Source organism: Lathamus discolor, chromosome W (assembly GCF_037157495.1).
Source record: "Lathamus discolor isolate bLatDis1 chromosome W, bLatDis1.hap1, whole genome shotgun sequence".
NCBI lineage: Eukaryota > Metazoa > Chordata > Aves > Psittaciformes > Psittacidae > Lathamus > Lathamus discolor.
The window spans coordinates 3,154,188-3,171,084 of record NC_088908.1 but is presented as its reverse complement, the minus strand read 5'-3'; the positions used below and the strand labels follow the sequence as shown (position 1 = coordinate 3,171,084).

Here is a 16,897-nt window from a genome sequence, read left to right as displayed (position 1 = left end):
GTCCTGGGTTTGGTTGGGATGGAGTTAATTTTCTTCATAGCAATCTGTATGGTGCTGTGTTTTACAGATTTGTGAGTAAAGCAGTGTTGATAATACACCCATGTTTTGGCTGAACAGTGCTTGCACAGTGTTGAGGGTTGTTTTTTCTCCTCCTCCCCCTCCCAGCAAGCAGGCTGGAGGTAGGCAAGAAGTTGGGAGGGGACAGAGCTGTCCCAGCTCTGTCCCCAGCTGACCTAAGGGATATTCTATATGATATGATGTTGTGCGTTGTGCTCTGCAATAAAATTGCAGGAACGACATTTGGAGTTATGGTGTTTATCTTCCCAAGTAACCGTTATACGTGATGAAGCCCTACTTTCCTGGAGATGGCTGAACACCTGCCTGTCAATGGGAAGTAGTGAATGAATTCCTTATTTTGCTTTGTTTGCGTGCACAGCTTTTGCTTTTCCTATGAAACTGTCTTTATCTCAACCCACAAGTTTTCTCAGTTTTACCCTTCTGATTCTCTCCCCTATCCTGATGAGGGAAAGTGAGCAAGTGATGACTGTGTGAGGCTTAGCTGCTGGTTGGGGTCAACCCAACACAGAATGGCAGAATAACACAGAAGATTCTTTTGGGTCAGTGATGGCAAGGTTAGCGTTAAAATCTTCAGTCTTTTAAGTATATGGTCCATGTCTTAACATTTTCTGAAATACACCAGAGTACTCCCATTTTCTGATAGGAGAGGACTATTGCTTAACTACACCTAACCTGTATTTATGGATGCACAAGTTGTTATTTGTTCAGTTAAAAAGGGGGGGGGGGGGGAAGCCACCAAGCCTTTTTTTTTTTTTTTTTTTTTTTTTCATTTTTTAAAAGGAAACACTACCTAAGTAATAGGAAAAAAAGTATCATAAAGCATTTAACACACATGTGAATTATCAGAATTTTACCTGCACAAATAGTGCAAATACCTGCAAATAGTCAAGGACTTTCTTTGCCATTGGTAAATGGACTCTCATAGCAGATTTTAAAATAATTTAAAGATTATGTCTGAATCATAATTTTAGTATTGATAATAGTTCGGCATTAAGCAGGAGGTTGGACTAGATCCTTTCTGACCAGCTTTTTTATTCAATGAAGGGTTTTAATAAAATGATTAATTAGCTATTATTTTTATAGGACATTGAGATATATTTATGGATGCTTGCAAAAGTCTGTTCAAAGCAAGTGGCCAGCTAATACCACAATGAGAACAAGAGTTGTTAGGTAAGTTACTTGTCACTTTATGCTGAAAATAATCTTTTAATGTCTTATTACTGTCATATTTCAGTGTCCTTATCTATTTTTTTCTTTTAGTGCCAAAACTTTATAGTACCTTATATAGGTTACAAGAATATGTAACGTTATTATGGTACTGTGGCATGATATTCCAGTTAAGGATTGAGAGCTTTCTAGATTCTTAGTCATGCTGTTGGAGCCTTGCTAGAGGTGTATTATAGAGGTCAGTATAGCAATATTTAATAGCTTTAATTTGAATTTTTTTAAGTTTTACAAACTAATCTAAAATAATGATTTCCTTTTTCATCTTGGGAAAGAGAAAAAGTTCTCTCAAAGTGTTAGTTAACCTTTGTGATACCCCTGGAGAGCAGTGACCTCTGAAGACAATGTTCCTGTCATGCCATCTGGGAGGACCATGCCTTATCCAGGGACTCCTATGTAGTATGTTGTCGTGGTTTAAGCCCAGCCTGTAACTCAGAACCATGCAGCCACTCACTCACTCCCCCCTTTCTGCCCCCCCCCCCCACTCCCAGAGGAATGGGGAGGAGAATCAAAAGAATGTAAAGAATGTAAATCTCACAGGTTGAAATAAGAACAGTCCAGTAACTAAGATATAATACGAAACAGCTACTACTAGCACCAATGATAATCATGATAAGGGTAATAACAAGGGGGGAAATATAAAACTAAAAGGGGAAAAGAAAACAATAAACACAAGTGATGCACAATACGATTGCTCACCACCTGCCGACCAATACCCAGCCCAAACCAAGCAGCAATCTGGGCCTTCCAGGTACCTCCCCCCAGCTGATAAACACTAAAACAGCAAATACTGGCTGCAAGTAAGGTGTGACATGCTGAAACTCTGAGACCAAGCACAACAACTCTGAGAGCAAATAAATCAACATTGTGACAAGTGACTATTAATCCAAAACAATGAATGCTTATCACAAATATGATTAGACACACTCTGCTCATATCTGTCATTATCTCAACCCTTCCGGCCCCACGTTGGCCACCAAAAAGAACTGTTGTGGTTTAAGCCCAGCCGGTAACTCAAAACCACACAGCCACTCACTCACTTCCCAAAGTTTTGAGTGGTTTTGAGTTACCGGCTGGGCTTAAATCATGACATATGTGTTAATGATTAGAAAAATCTTACACATGCTAAGATGAATGTCCTTTAAAATACAGATATAACATGTTAAGGAAACTAATACCTTCTCAGAAAGGTGATTGGACTGTCATTAGATTTCAGTGAGATACTGTCTGCATTGGATTGTATAGTTCTCTGCATTAGTGAAGATTCCCAGTGCTGATCACTCAGAATCAACACACAGTGTTAATTTCTGAAAATATGTATCTCTATGCTGTCCCAGTTTTGTTTCATTTCTCTGCTCCAGCCCAATCATGTTGAAACATTCCATAGCCTCTGTAAAACTGTTGCAGGCTACTGAACCTGTCTCCTCTAGACCAGCACTGATTACAAAAGCTCCAATCTGCATTCAAAAATCAATTGAATAAATAGTTCTTCCTTTAACACTATCAGTTGCCAGTGCAGGTAAAAAAAAATCTTTAACAAAAATCAGGCCTTCACACTGTTCTAAATTATATTGGGGGTTTAAGGGTATCAAAGCCACATCTCTTCTACATTTGCTTTACCTGTTTTTTGCAAGCCTAGCTTGCTGGTAGACCAATGTCTGGCAGTGATATGATTTGCTGAGGTTAATCTCCCATTGAGCAGTATCTTCCAGATGATTTATCATTGGCTTTCGTTTATCACTTTGGCTGGAGACAGAAATGAAGACATGGATGCTCTTTCTCCCCTGGTTTCAGTAAATGTTATTGTAATTAGTACAGTGCCTTCCATGCTTATTTCCCTGTCATTTAGTGTTTGTAACAATAGTGACTCAAGATTTTCTTGAAAAATTATCTTCAATAAAATGCCAGCCAACAGTGTTCTGCAGGAGTTTTGCCTTCAAATTGAGGCTGCTCTTATCAGAGGTGTTTGGGCTAGCCTATTACAAATGTGTAGAACTTAGAAGCAAATACCATGTCTCTTTCTGTTCCTCCCCATCTCTGAAGAGCCACATGGCTTTCCTTAAGTAAATACAGCTGGCATTCACAGTTTTCCTGGGGTCTCTGCTGGATAACATAAATATTGGTCCCTTTCGCTCATCACCTTAGCCTTCATAAGTGGATGCTTGTGATTTGTCTCTAGAGTACAGGGGGGTTTGCAGCCTACAGTGAAGAATATTATCTTTTATTGCACTAGTTTTGGTCCAAGAATGATTGTATATTCAAAGACAAGTTTTCAAGTTGTCTGGGTAGCTTCCATTCTATATCATTCTGAAATTGCTGCCATTTCTGTCTGGTTGTAAAAATCCATGCATAGGTATTGACTCATTCTTATTTTATATAGTTTGACCAGTGTAAGAATCACCAACTCTTCTGTATCTGCAAGGTCCATCTTAGGTTCATACCCCAGTTGTCTTCAACTTCAGGCTGTCTACAAGAGAAACTGATATATGTGCCATGACTTCAGAATTATTTACTTCTTCATAGCTTTAAGTTAATCTCAAAAAATATTTTTATTTCACATTGGGCCAGGAGTGTTTTGTCAGCCCATAATCCATGGTTCTTGGAGAAATAAGAAACTTCTATAACAGTATATATTGGAAATCAAGAGTTTGGATACATGAAAGGTGTATTAACCTCACTGCTACATGTGACACTTCCAATTAATAATGAACAATAATGTCACTGCATACTTAACAAGCAAGGTAATGCAAGGTCCACTTTTGTAAGTGGTCAGGCTTTGGTATTGCAGCACTGAAAAGACAGTCTGCTGGTAGTGTCCACACACTCTGAACAAAATGAGAGGTGAGTTAAATTGCTTTAGTTGGTCCATATGTGACTTTATTTTGTAGCAGTCTTCCAGAATTATGGTTAACCTCAGATGGATACCTTTTTGCTTCAGCTGTCAACAGAAAGTTAGATTTTTCTTATGCTAAACTGAAGGCTATTTTGGGTTTCTGTTTAATAAGTTCCTAGTTCTGCAGTCAAACTGAGTGCTATTCCCTATCTTTCTAGACTGTCTGGGTAACTTTCTGTGAGGAAAGTAGCTGATCTAGTATTATTCTTCTAGGATAATAGTGTTCTGTTATCAGGATATGTATCAGTCCAAGCTGAACTAAGGCTAAGAGAGGCTCCATTCTGACTGTGCACTCTTTCCTTATGTTGGTTTGGGGAAGCGAGTGGCTGCAGGATGAATTATTTGCTGTAATACGCAGTGGAATACTTGTGGGAGGCAGGAGATTAAGTGTTCCTCATTTTTAAAGCTAGTGTGGTCTTAGACTACAGGCTTCAGTACGGCTTTGCAGTTAAGCTTTTCCCAGGTGGTTTCAGAGGTTCACTTTAATTGGGAAATCAATATGCCTGGGTTGGGTTTTTTTCTGTTTTTATCATAGTTGAAATCATAACAAGACATTCTTAATTAAGAATGCATTCTTAAACATTCACAGAACACAGGCTGGTTGGTTGTCATCTATCTCACAAAAATTTCCACACTGACTTAAATGATTAAAGACTAAATTAATTCTTTAACTTTATTGTTGAACAGACCAATTTTTGTTTTCCATTTCAGCGGCTTTGTTTTTCTTCGATTGATTTGTCCTGCTATCCTGAACCCAAGGATGTTTAATATAATCTCAGGTGACTATGCTTCAGACTGAATTCATACTTTATGTAGTAATAGACATGAACTTACTTTAGTACCTAATTTAGAAAAATATGAAGTCTTTTGAACACTATGTCCAAAGTCATGTTATCCATATCAACTGATTAACCTTCTCCTTAAGGAAGACAGCATACAGTTTTCACCCTCAAGGGTTAGACAGTGTTTATTCCCAATGTCTGTTTTTAAAGTAAAAAAAAAAAAAGAAGAATGTTAAAGAAAAGTTTCATAAAGAAAATTTTTGTGGGTTAACCCCAGTGGGCAGATAAAGCTCCACACAGTTGCTTGCTCACTTCCCTCCTCACCCTCAGTGGGATGGGGGAAGAGGAAAGGAAGAATAAGAACAAGAAAACTTAAGGGTCAAGATAAAACAAAAATTAAATAATTGTTTAATAAGTGAAGGATAAATGGAACAGAACAAAGCAAGTGATGCAAAGGCAATCATGCCACCTTCCATAGGTAGACCAATGCCCAGCCAGTTCCTGAGAAAAAGATGGCTAGCATCCTTAACCCCCTCTTTTCCCTTTTATTGCTGACCATGAAGTTATATGTATGGAATATCTCTTCGGTTATTTTGGGTCATCTGCTGAGTTGTGTCCCCTCCCAGCCTATTGCACACCTCCTGATCTATTGACTAGGGAGGCAGACTGAGAAACAGAGGTGGTCTTTATGCTATGTAAACATTGTTCAGCAAAAGCTACAGCATCAGTGTGTTATCAGTGCTGTTTTGGTCAAAAATCTAAAACGGCACCATATTAGCTGCTATGAAGAAACTTAACTCTATCCTAGTCAGGCCCAATACAAAAATGTTACCCTTGGTTTTGGTGCTCTCTTTGTAGAGTGCATCTCTATCAGTAAATAAAACAGTGACAGGGACTTTTCCTCTGGTAGAACAGGACTGTGAAATTGCTATACTGATCTATAGCACAATTCAGGCTGATATCAGATAGCATTCCCCTAAGAAGTTCTTAGGTGAGATTGGGTGTTGGCATGCATCAGGGACTACAACTGACACAGTTGATGTGGGGCTTTGTTGTAAAGCTTTAACAGTGAGGGCATGGATTATTCCATGGCAGTTGGCTTAAGCACCTAGAAATGTTCCTGAGCATTTTAACTTACAGATATAGCTGAGGTCTTACAGAAACAATGACTAGTATGTGTGTTACTGTTGTGCTAGACATAAGGCTGTGTTGATGGGATTTCAGGTCAAGGTAAGGACAGGAAGAAATTGCTCACCAATTACTGTCACAGACAAAACAGACTAAATTCAGGGAAATTAGTTTAATTTATTGCAAATCAAATCAGAGTGGAATAATGAGAAATAAAAACTAAATCTTAAAATACCTTCCCTCCACCCCTCCCTTCTTCTCAGGCTCAACTTCACTTTCATTTTTTTCTACTTCATCTCCCTCCCAAGCAGCTCGGAGGGGACAGGGAATGGGGGTTGCGGTTAGTTCATCACACATTGTCTCTGCCACTCCTTCGTCCTCAGGGGCAGGACTCCTCACACTCTTCCCCTTTGGAAGAGGGCATTTGGTTTGCCATTGTTGTTCGTCCTTCCGTCCCTAACAGTTTCTCAGTTTTACCTGCAAAATCTTGGTTTGAAAATCAGAAGAAACCGAAATAATTTGTGTCAGAAACTACTTGGGAGAAAAACTTTTCCTTTTTTGCCTTTATAGGCAGCTTTTCAGACAGCATAAGTTTTCTGTCCTCTCTCTTTAAGCTATACTAAATGAGAAGGCTTGAGTGAGTTAAAAAAAAAAAAAATCTTTCTCTTCTAATAATTTTCATGCACTTTTTGGGGAAAGCATTAAAGAACCTGGTCCCGTATATAGTGATCCTTTCTTCAGTATTTTTATCATCTTCAGATTTATGAGTTACATATTTTCTAACTTGAGGACTGCACTGAGACCACTATATCTTCAGCTGTAAATGGAGTTGTTATCCATAAATTTCTGTAATCCCTTTTAAGCTTGTCTATAAGTGCTAGTCCTGTTTAGAAGTTCAGATAATGTTCTTCACTTTTGCTAAGGTAAATTTATGGACTTTATATAGGTCTGTTAGAGCTGTTAAAATAAAAAAGAAAAGGAAGGGGGCCCTCTTTGTTTTGGAGCAAAGCTTTTAACATGCTTCCTTGCTGTAATGGCGTGGGGAGGGGAAATATTCTGAAGGCTGGGTGTGGAGATAGACTACAATTTCAGCAGCAATGAGCCTATCCTGCCACCTCAATGACTGTTCTCAAAAATCTTTACTGAAAAGAAGTCCTTTGTTTCAACCTTCTTAGTTGATTTTTTTAAAAGAATACATTTCTTTAGATCAGTTCACTTCACCTGAACTTCCGAATCCTAAGGCTAATAATGTTTTCAGCATTGCGTCTTCAAAGGAATGTACAATACTAAGCACTAGATACTATGAACAACTGACATTAGATGTATGATTAATGCCTCAGTCTAAGCTCCAGCTATGCCTAAAAAGTTGGAACCTATTTTTTAATTAATTGCAATGCTGAGTGGGAAAGGGGGCAGAAAGACAGAAGAACAAAACATGCAGATAGACAGCATTCTCATGAAACACTGTGAAATTTAGAGTTTATATAATAACCATGTCAATTTTGGAACACTTAAATGGCTTGCAAGTGGAAAGCCAGATTTTACCATAACTATTTAAAAACAAACCAAAACCCCCTATGCTGGACATTAATCGCTTAGTTGAAACAACTTTTTCAACAAGTGATTGTACCAGGAGTTTCTAGCATTTGATTTGTGCAGTAAATAGCTATACTTTAATGGAAGTACAAGCCACGATTGTATGTAATGTTTAATCTATTTTCCTGGTACTCATAATTTATGGTATAATTTGCATAACAATGCAGGACGTTCTTATATGCAAATATGAGTATATGCAAGTAAGGAAAAGGGTAAACTTAATTATTTTATTAAATTCTAACAACAAATCTTCCTTTTAAGAGAGCTGTTTGATTTTTGTGAAAAGGCTTTTCATTTAATTCATAAAACTTTTGTTAGCCTTAGGCTTCTGAGGAACACTTTAGTTTGCTTACTTTGTTCTATAAGCAAGTAGTACATAAAGTCACATATGCTTATTAATATTTTTGTGGACATAATTACTAAACCAACAAAAGTTTACTTATCATGAGATATTTTCCACATGCAGTTCTGTTACAGCATTCAAAGTATTTAATTCCATGATAAATAGCAAATTGTAGAAGAGCTTAACTTTCATGTTAAGCCAGTAACTCTCTACTTTGTATTCCTATCAGATTCTCCTTCCCCTACTGCTGCAAGAACGCTGATGCTCGTCGCCAAGTCTGTGCAGAATTTAGCAAATCTGGTTGAATTTGGAGCTAAGGTGAATATAGTTTTACACAGAACAGTCTGGAACTGCATTTCCAATAAAGTTCAATGTTCCTGTTTAATACAGACAAAAATCTGTTGCTATTTCTTATGCAAATCCTGATGTGCGACCTGGGTCAGAAAGGAGGCCTTGTTCCTGCAGTTTCTTCTATCCTCTTCAGCTGGAGCCCAACAGGATATTGATTTAGTTTAGAACAGTAGCATAAAGTCTGGCTGATTTGGAAAGAGGAGTCAGTCATTTGAGAAAGGGTCATCTAGAAACTTATGTGAATGATTTGGTACATACCATGAAGATTTTGAATCTGGTAGTATGAACAACAGCAGTGACTTGTTAAAATAATTGAACCAATGACCATACTAGCAGGTATTATAAAGAGTGATGCAGCAGTATTTTCATGCTATGAGAACAGATAAACTTAGTCATTTGTTTCAAAGGCAACAGTGGAAGTATGTGGATTGTTTTTTTCTGTCTGTCCAAAAGGGTAGCTGTCATACTCTAGTATTCATAGAATCATAGAATATCTCAAGTTAGAAGGGTCCCATAAGGATTATTAAATCCAACACCTTGCTCCTTGGAGGACTATCTAAAACTAAATCATATAACTAAGAGTGTCATCCAGAAACTTCTTGAACACTGAAAGACTTGGTGCCATGACCACTTCCCTGGGGAGCCTGTTCCACTGACCAGCCACCATCAGTGAAGAACCTTTTCCTAATGTTCAATCTGAACTTCCCCTGATGCAGCTTCATTCCATTTCCTCATATCCTATCACTGGTCACCAGAGAGAAATCTGCACCTCCCCCTCCACTGCCCCTCTTGAGGAAGTTGTAGACTGTGATGAGGTCACCCCTCATCCTTCTCTTCTGCAAGCTGAACAAACCATGTGACCTCAGCCATTCCTCCTAAGTCTTGACCCTTGAGGTCTTTCACCATCTTGGTCGCCCTCCTTTGGACACACTCTTATAGTTTGAAATCCTCCTTGTACCGCACACAGTACTCAAGTTGGGGCCACACCAGTGCAGAGTGGGACAGTCACCTCCCTCAACTGGCTAGCTATGCTGTGCTTGATGCACCCCAGGACACAGTTGGCCTTTTTGGCTGCCAGAGCACTGCTGACTCATATTTAACTTGCCATCAACACAGATCCCCAGATCTCTTTCTGCAGGGCTGCTCTCCAGCCTCTTTGTTTCCTAATTTGTATGTATAACCAGGATTACTCCATTCCAGGTGGAGAATCTGGCACTTGCTCTCACTAAATTTTATACGGTTGGTGATTGCTCAGCTCTCTAGTCTATCCAGATCTCTCTGTAAGGCCTCTACACTTGAGGGAGTGCATAGCTCTTCCTAGTTTAGTATCATCGTCAAACTCATTTAATGTACATTCGATACCTGCATCCAGATCATTTATAAAAGCATTAAAGAGCACTAGCCCTAAAGCTGAGCCCTTGGGAACCCCACTGGTGACTGGTCACCAGCCTAATGTAACCCCATTTACTATAACCCTTTGAGCCCAACCCATCAGCCAATTGCTTAACCAACATATTATGGACTTGTGTAGCTGTGAGCTGGATATTTTATGCAGAAGGATACTGTGAACAACAGTATCAAAAGATTTGCTAAAACCCAAAAACACTGCATCTACTGGCTTCCCTTGGTCAACTAGATGGATGTTGGAGTTGGAAAAGGGTAAGAGGAGAGGCAGGCAGGCAGTTATCCCTCCACAAAGAAAACATCTATGTGATGGTAAAATGGGTAAATTTTCTGTAGGATATCCATATCAAAAAGACAACTGAGAAATGCTAGAGTAGAAGTCTGTGATTAGAAAGAATCTGTTTAAGGATGGATAATCTGCCTTAAGGAGACGAGGGAAGCCTTTTTGCATTTCCACTGATTATTTGATGTCAAAATAGGAAGGCATCTTTCAGTAATATTGGCATATCTCTGTACAGAACCTTGAAATACATTCCACATCCACATTCTTTTATATACTATATGTACTAAATAATTTTCAAATCAAGACCAATTAGGATTAAACTTCCAGCCTGCATATAGAGTATTTTAATTCTGAAACAAATGAATAAATACCAACCTCTGGCTCCCAGCATACACACACACTTTTCCTATACTTATTCCTTAGACCAGTGTTTTCTGTTGGCACATCATTTTGAAACAGCCCTTTAATTTGTATTAATTTTCATATTGCTTGACATAATATCGTAAATCAGTTTTACAAGCTGCGCTAAAAACCCTCATCTTTTAATAAAGTTTCTATTACATTACTAAAAGAATGCCAGCAACAATTGGTCTGTTCTGGTGCCCGATTCACAACATGATAGAACAATAAAAATCTGATGACTCACAACTTGGAATGTAAGTATTAACGAAAGAACGGTAACGAGGGCACTTGTGTCCTGATGTTACCTCTGAAAGTGTTTTCTCCATTTTATAGATGCAATGAAAAAAAGAAGTCATAGAATCATAGCATGGTTAGGGTTGGAAAAGACCTTAAGGATCATCTAGTTCCAACCCCTCTGCCATGGGCAGGGACACCTTCCACTAGACCAGTTTGCTCAAAGCCCTTTCCAACCTAGCCTTGACCACTTCCAGGGATGAGGCAGCCACAACTTCTCTGGGCAACCTGTGCCAGTGCCTCACCACCCTCATAGTGAAGAATTTTTTCCTAATACCTAATTTAAAACTTCCCTATTTCAACTTAAAGCCATTAACCCTTGTCCTATCACTACATGCCTTTGTAAAAAGTCCCTCTCCAGCTTTCATGTAGGCCCCCTTTAGGTATTGGAAGACTGCTAGGTCTCTGATTAGAATGTGTTCAAATACAGGTATGACTGTTAAAATGGTATTGATTTGTTCTAATAAATACTTTTTAAAATTACTAGGAGTCATATATGGAGGGAGTAAATCCATTCATCAAGAGTAACAAACATCGCATGATCATGTTCTTAGATGAGCTTGGGGTAAGTGGTTTAAAAAACTATTGGAAGTTGGATATCAACACTGTAAATTAAAATTCTTTATAGTTCTTGTTAACTAGCTCAAAAATACATCAGCTTCCACAGAATTTTGAATGCTTGTTACTGAAAAATTTTCCTTATGCATGTTTAGGAACTGCAGATTGCTGGCCTGTCACACACAATTAAAACCAATCAAATGTCAAGTTAGAAATATTTTATTCATTTAGCACTGCTTTAGACATGAGATCTATTTGAGCTTCTTCCAAAGGATTAGGGCTTTTGTCCAAAAATTATTTAGCAATTATTTTAAAAAATATTTTAAACAAAAAAGTTATTATGTGTAATTTGTCATGTTTTGAACTGAGACTGATGTTCATTTTCAGATATATATTACCAAATGTCTCACTGCATGAATTCTAGATAGTTTAAAATAAAATAATAATTGCACTTCACTTTGAAACTGTTACTGTTTTGTATATGATAGCTAGAATCACAGAATCATAGAATGGTTAGGGTTGTGTGGGAACTGCAAGCCATCCAGTTCCCACTATGTGGATAATTAAAGAAGAAGAAGAAGAATTGCTGAAAGTGCACCTGGGTCTTGAGCAAGCCAAGGAGTGTTTGTGTGCATGGGTGCAAGGTCGGGCTGGAAAACAGCCTGGGGAGTGATTATTTATAGAATGGAATTTATAGTGATTGAAGACAGTCACTGTGATTGATGTGGTCTCTGTGGCTTCATAGCTCAGACCCATATTTGTATGCTATATATTACCATGCTGGAGTGAATAAAGTAGAACTAGGTGTGAAAGCAATGTGTGTGTGTGTGTGTGTGTGTGTTTAGCTTCTTTCTTTATAGACGCCACAGGTTGGAAAGGACCTTAAGATTATCTAGTTCCAACCCCCCTGCCATGGGCAGGGACACCTCGCACTAGACCATGTCGCCCAAGTCCCTGTCCAATATGGCCTTGAACACTGCCAGGGATGGAGCATTCACAACTTCCTTGGGCAACCTGTTCCAGTACCTCACCACCCTCACAATAAAGAACTTCTTCCTTATATCTAACCTGAACTTCCCCTGTTTAAGTTTAAACCCATTACCCCTTGTTCTATTGCTACAGTAATAACTTAGGAGCTTATGTATATGTTTAAACCAAGAATATGTTTCAAAAATGAAGATGAAAGAAATGTGTCTAGCTTCCTGAACTGATTCATTAAACATGACCTAGAAGACATCTCAGACTATTTTGATAATCTGTTTTGAGCCTTGGGTGACATGGTCTAGGGTGAGGTGTCCCTGCCTATGACAGGGGGGTTGGAACTAGATAATCTTGAGGTCCTTTCCAACCTTAACTATTCTATGACTATGTGATTCTATGTCATTCAGATGGATTACCATACCTCACCCTTTTCTGGTTAAATGGTAACTTTTGCATATTATCTTATGCTGGGTTTTTTTTCTTTAAATGGCAGATTATGCATGAGGACTCAGAAAACTGGTTTAAAAGTAACTGATTAATCTACTGTTTTAACTGCACTTTATTAGTGGATTTACTGACTTGATAGTTTAGGTTAGGGTTTTTTTCTGTCCATTTTTGTTTCTGCTATTGTCTGATTTAAATTAATTAAAAAACCTAATGGATGGATCCCCCTCATTTGGGAGGAGGACATAGTATGAATCTCTTTTCTCAGCATCTTTTTGGACAGCTCAAAAGTAGCATAGCAACATCAAACCTTTTAGTAGGACCCTCCTAGTAGGAATAAGAATTGCTGTATATTTAGTAATCTCTCTATGTGAAGTGTGTTACCATAATTAAAATGTCTTAATAAAATAGGAGCTTGTGGTGAGGAGGAAATATACTATTTGTATTAGATAACATGGACAGAAGACTTAATTGTGAAGAAAAACATTGCAGTACATGATTGCAGTATCAAAACAGCTGTTGATGGGTCTGTAGAACTGTAATTTAATTTCTCATACGTCTGACTACTCACAATTCTAAGTCTGCTCTCATAATTTTTGTTAAAGAATGTACCTGAGCTTCCAGACACTACAGAACACTCTAGAACTGACTTATCTCGATATCTGGCATCCTTGCATGAGATGTGTATGGCACATTCAGATGAACTTCGGACACTCAGTAATGAGCGAGGTGTAATGCAGGTAAACTACAATGGTTAACAAAAATCACAGGTACAGGTAGCATGTCCTGAGCTATTGCTTAATATTGTGATTCTTTTGTAATTTTTCTGTTCAGCAGTATGAGTGATAAATTTCACCAGAAAGTTGCTAGTTGTAAAGGTGAAAAAGCTCAAAACTATGAACTAAGTATTTATACAGCAACAACAAAAACAAAAGTGTTTCAACACATTGGGTTGGGGGGGTTGGGTTGATTTTTCTGTGAAAAAAGACAAAAACAAAAGCAAACAAAAAAACCCACAACAACAAGGAAAAAAATCACCAATTACTGTCTCCTGACAGGCTCTAGTTTTAGGATCTAGTTCTTCTAATTGCAAACAAAATAAATAAATTTACTTTCCTTAGGTTTCTATCACTACTTCATTTCTTCTTCCTGATTTATTACATTCATAAACAAACATGACAAACTTGTCTAGCAAAAACTATAAATGAGTGTTCTGTTCCAACTATTAAACTTCTATACAGATTTTATGAAAACTTATTTTTTATGAGGAAAAACATTTGCATGACTTCGTGCATTATTTCAAAATACTACAGAAGTAATATACTTGCCTATGGTCTACTAATTATGATGAACTTCAAGTTGGCAATTCTACTTACTGCACAGTAATATGTTTTGGCATGCTTGACTACTATACTGTGCTGTGCAGGACATAAAGTAGTCTTCCCATGTTAATGCTAAAGATTTGGGGACAGAGGCAGTTGTACTATAGAAAGCTTTTTTGTTTAGAGAAGGTCTTCCTTATATTTCGTCAGTATCAGCTTAAACTACTTATTTAATGACTCATTTTCAAAGAGGTAGTTAAAATAGCTTTTAATTTGTTTCAAAATAAGAAATTCGATTACAAAAATTTATTATTCTCATGGCTTAAATACTGGGCTTCCTATATCCTGAATCTTTGAAGGCCTTAATTTAAACCCAGGTAGATGATAAATCTATATTTCTTTCTCCTGGAAGCAAATGTTGCTCAAATAATGCATTTCTCAGCAGTAATGTTTTTTTAAATAAGGGGATTACTGGAAACTCATATGGTGATTTTGCAAAAGGTGAAAACATATTTGTATTTAATAATCTTTGGCAGAAGGAAGCTCAAGGAATTAAAAATGAGAGAATGCTTCATTATAGCAGTTCAAAACTAATCCACTTTAAATAACTACAATTTATTTCTTCAGTGAGGTAGAAGGGAAAAAATATCAGTCGTGTTCAAGTTCATAATTCACTTACAATTACTGCTAATCTTGACAAAGCAAAAATAATAGCTAGACTGGCAAGGCAGGATAATAGGAGTTTTCAGTACTAAATATATGTTGTTTACAGATAAAGGATATCATTTCTTTCACAAGGCCTGTATCTGAAGTACTTGATACCTACAAATGTGATACCGTTTCCTCCTTATATTTCTATTTCAGAGGAATAATTTCTCCTCATGGGTTTCCATAAAGAAAACTCTTGATTTTTTTTTCCCCTTTTCCTCCTTTAAGTGCCCTAATGATTCAGGATCACACTGTTGTAGCTGAACACGGTTCTACAACAATGGAAAAATAATTTAACTCCTGACAGTGCATTAGCAATACAATTTCTGAAACTGTTTTATGTGTATATTCAGTTGCATTTGGTTTAGTTTAATGACCAGGTTTTCAGAAATTTAAAAGAGGGCAGTCCTACCTGTGCAGAAGTGAACTGTATTATCACGTGTTTTTTTTTGTCACCAGACATCTTTTTAATTTTCTTGGCTCAATTCTGCACTTTCACATGGGGACAATACCTGAGAATGGATTTTTGGCTTACAGATTGTAAAATGAGAATTCTCATTTTGAAACTCTTAGGTTAAGTTGGCAAGACTTAATGAGCCTCCATGGGTACAGATAAATTTCATACTGCTGGTCTACAATTGCCTTTTGAAGTAATGTCTTAGTAACTAGGGAACTGGAGCTGTGGGGAGGGGGATGGTGGTGGGTGGTTTAAATATTTTTTAAGCTACCTAACTCTTAAGTCTGGCAGGTTTATGTTGAAGATGCTTCTCAAGCAAGATGGGGTTTGGGTTGTTTTGGTTTTTTTTTTAATTGCTAATGTAGGGTTGTACTAAGTTTTGTTTGGTTGGGTTTTGTTGGTTTTTTGTTGTTGTTGTTTTGTGTTTTTTTTTTCTACAGCATGTTCTTAAGAAGCTGTTGGCTATTACAGAACTGCTTCAACAAAAACAAAATCAGTATTCAGTGTCTAATAACATCAGGTAGCAGTCCTCTACCTGAATTCTGCATGGATCCAGCATGTCTAACATGGCAACTCATACAAGTATCACTTTTTTTGCTCTTGCCAAAAATAGCACACCTTGTCACATTCCCAGTGATGTGTGAACTGTGCAAAAAGACAACAAAGATTCTGTTAGTGAATAATTTTACCATCCGCTTTTTAAACTATCTGTGCAAGATATTTGCACTTTTTTCCACTTGGAACAAGTTTTTACAGCCTCTGAGCCTTGGTGTACAGTTTACTTTCTGCAAAGAAAATGCTGTGACTGTCATGAACTTTGAAAATTGTTTTCAATGCCTACAATTGCCAAAGTTTTTCTGACTTGTTGGAAAAGAATTATCAACTGACAAGGAAAGAAATGCATTGTTTTGACAGCTACATGTACCTGGATAATATTTACTGTAATTTCTGACTGGTTACACTTATTATGACTTTGACTGTTTCAACCACTTGAACTTGTATTTACAGTTTCCAGAGTTTGATGGTTATGGTAAGAGCAATCTTTCCTGTATACTTTTTATACCATGCTGTTTCCCTTGCTGGAATAACGTCAAAAGAATATGTAGAAGGGATCTTGTCAGCTTTACTCTTTAATGTGCCACTGATTCAGTCTAAATAATTCTTCCATCAAGGACTGTGTATCCATCCAGGTAAATTACAATGCTTTTGTAAAATGTTTACAGCAGTGAATAATTAGAATTCAGTAAGTTTATTAACACTGTATCATACATGCATGCATCCATTAAACCATTTTATACAATATTTATTGGTTGGTCTTGTGTGTAATGTAAGGCTACCATGAATCTTATTTTTAAACCTGAAAAATAAGTTTGAAAATAATCAAGCTGATAATAAACTCTTTATGGAAACTGGCTAACTTTGGGTGCAAGTAATGGAGCATCGTAAAAATTAAATTTTGACAACAGATATGGTTTGCTATTTATCGACTATGTATAAAATGCATTTATAAAAATTACTGTAGATAAATCTCAAAGTTACATTTAGGTATGTATATTTAAAAATTGACACCACTACTTATTTCCTGAAACAGTGTGTGAAAATGAATGTTGTAGTTTACCCCCCCCAAAGTAGGACAGAAGAGAGAATAG

The 16,897-nt window shown here is 37.3% G+C and overlaps 1 protein-coding gene across 6 annotated transcripts in view; it reads left to right on the top strand.

Moving 5' to 3' along the window:
* The window catches only part of LOC136004421 (ras GTPase-activating protein 1), a 144,374-nt gene extending 127,826 nt beyond the window's left edge, over positions 1–16,548 (top strand). For 5 of the 6 annotated variants that reach the window (XM_065660904.1, XM_065660903.1, XM_065660906.1 and 2 more), the window contains 6 exons: positions 1,162–1,248; positions 4,907–4,974; positions 8,274–8,362; positions 11,266–11,343; positions 13,367–13,501; positions 15,689–16,548. In XM_065660904.1, coding sequence (XP_065516976.1) covers positions 1,162–1,248; positions 4,907–4,974; positions 8,274–8,362; positions 11,266–11,343; positions 13,367–13,501; positions 15,689–15,772 — 541 coding nt within the window. In that variant the 3' untranslated portion in view covers positions 15,773–16,548. Of the gene's footprint in view, positions 1–291; positions 863–1,161; positions 1,249–4,906; positions 4,975–8,273; positions 8,363–11,265; positions 11,344–13,366; positions 13,502–15,688 lie in introns of those variants that run through there. The other variant, XM_065660907.1, reaches the window with a different exon arrangement.
* Positions 16,549–16,897: the final 349 nt, after the last annotated feature.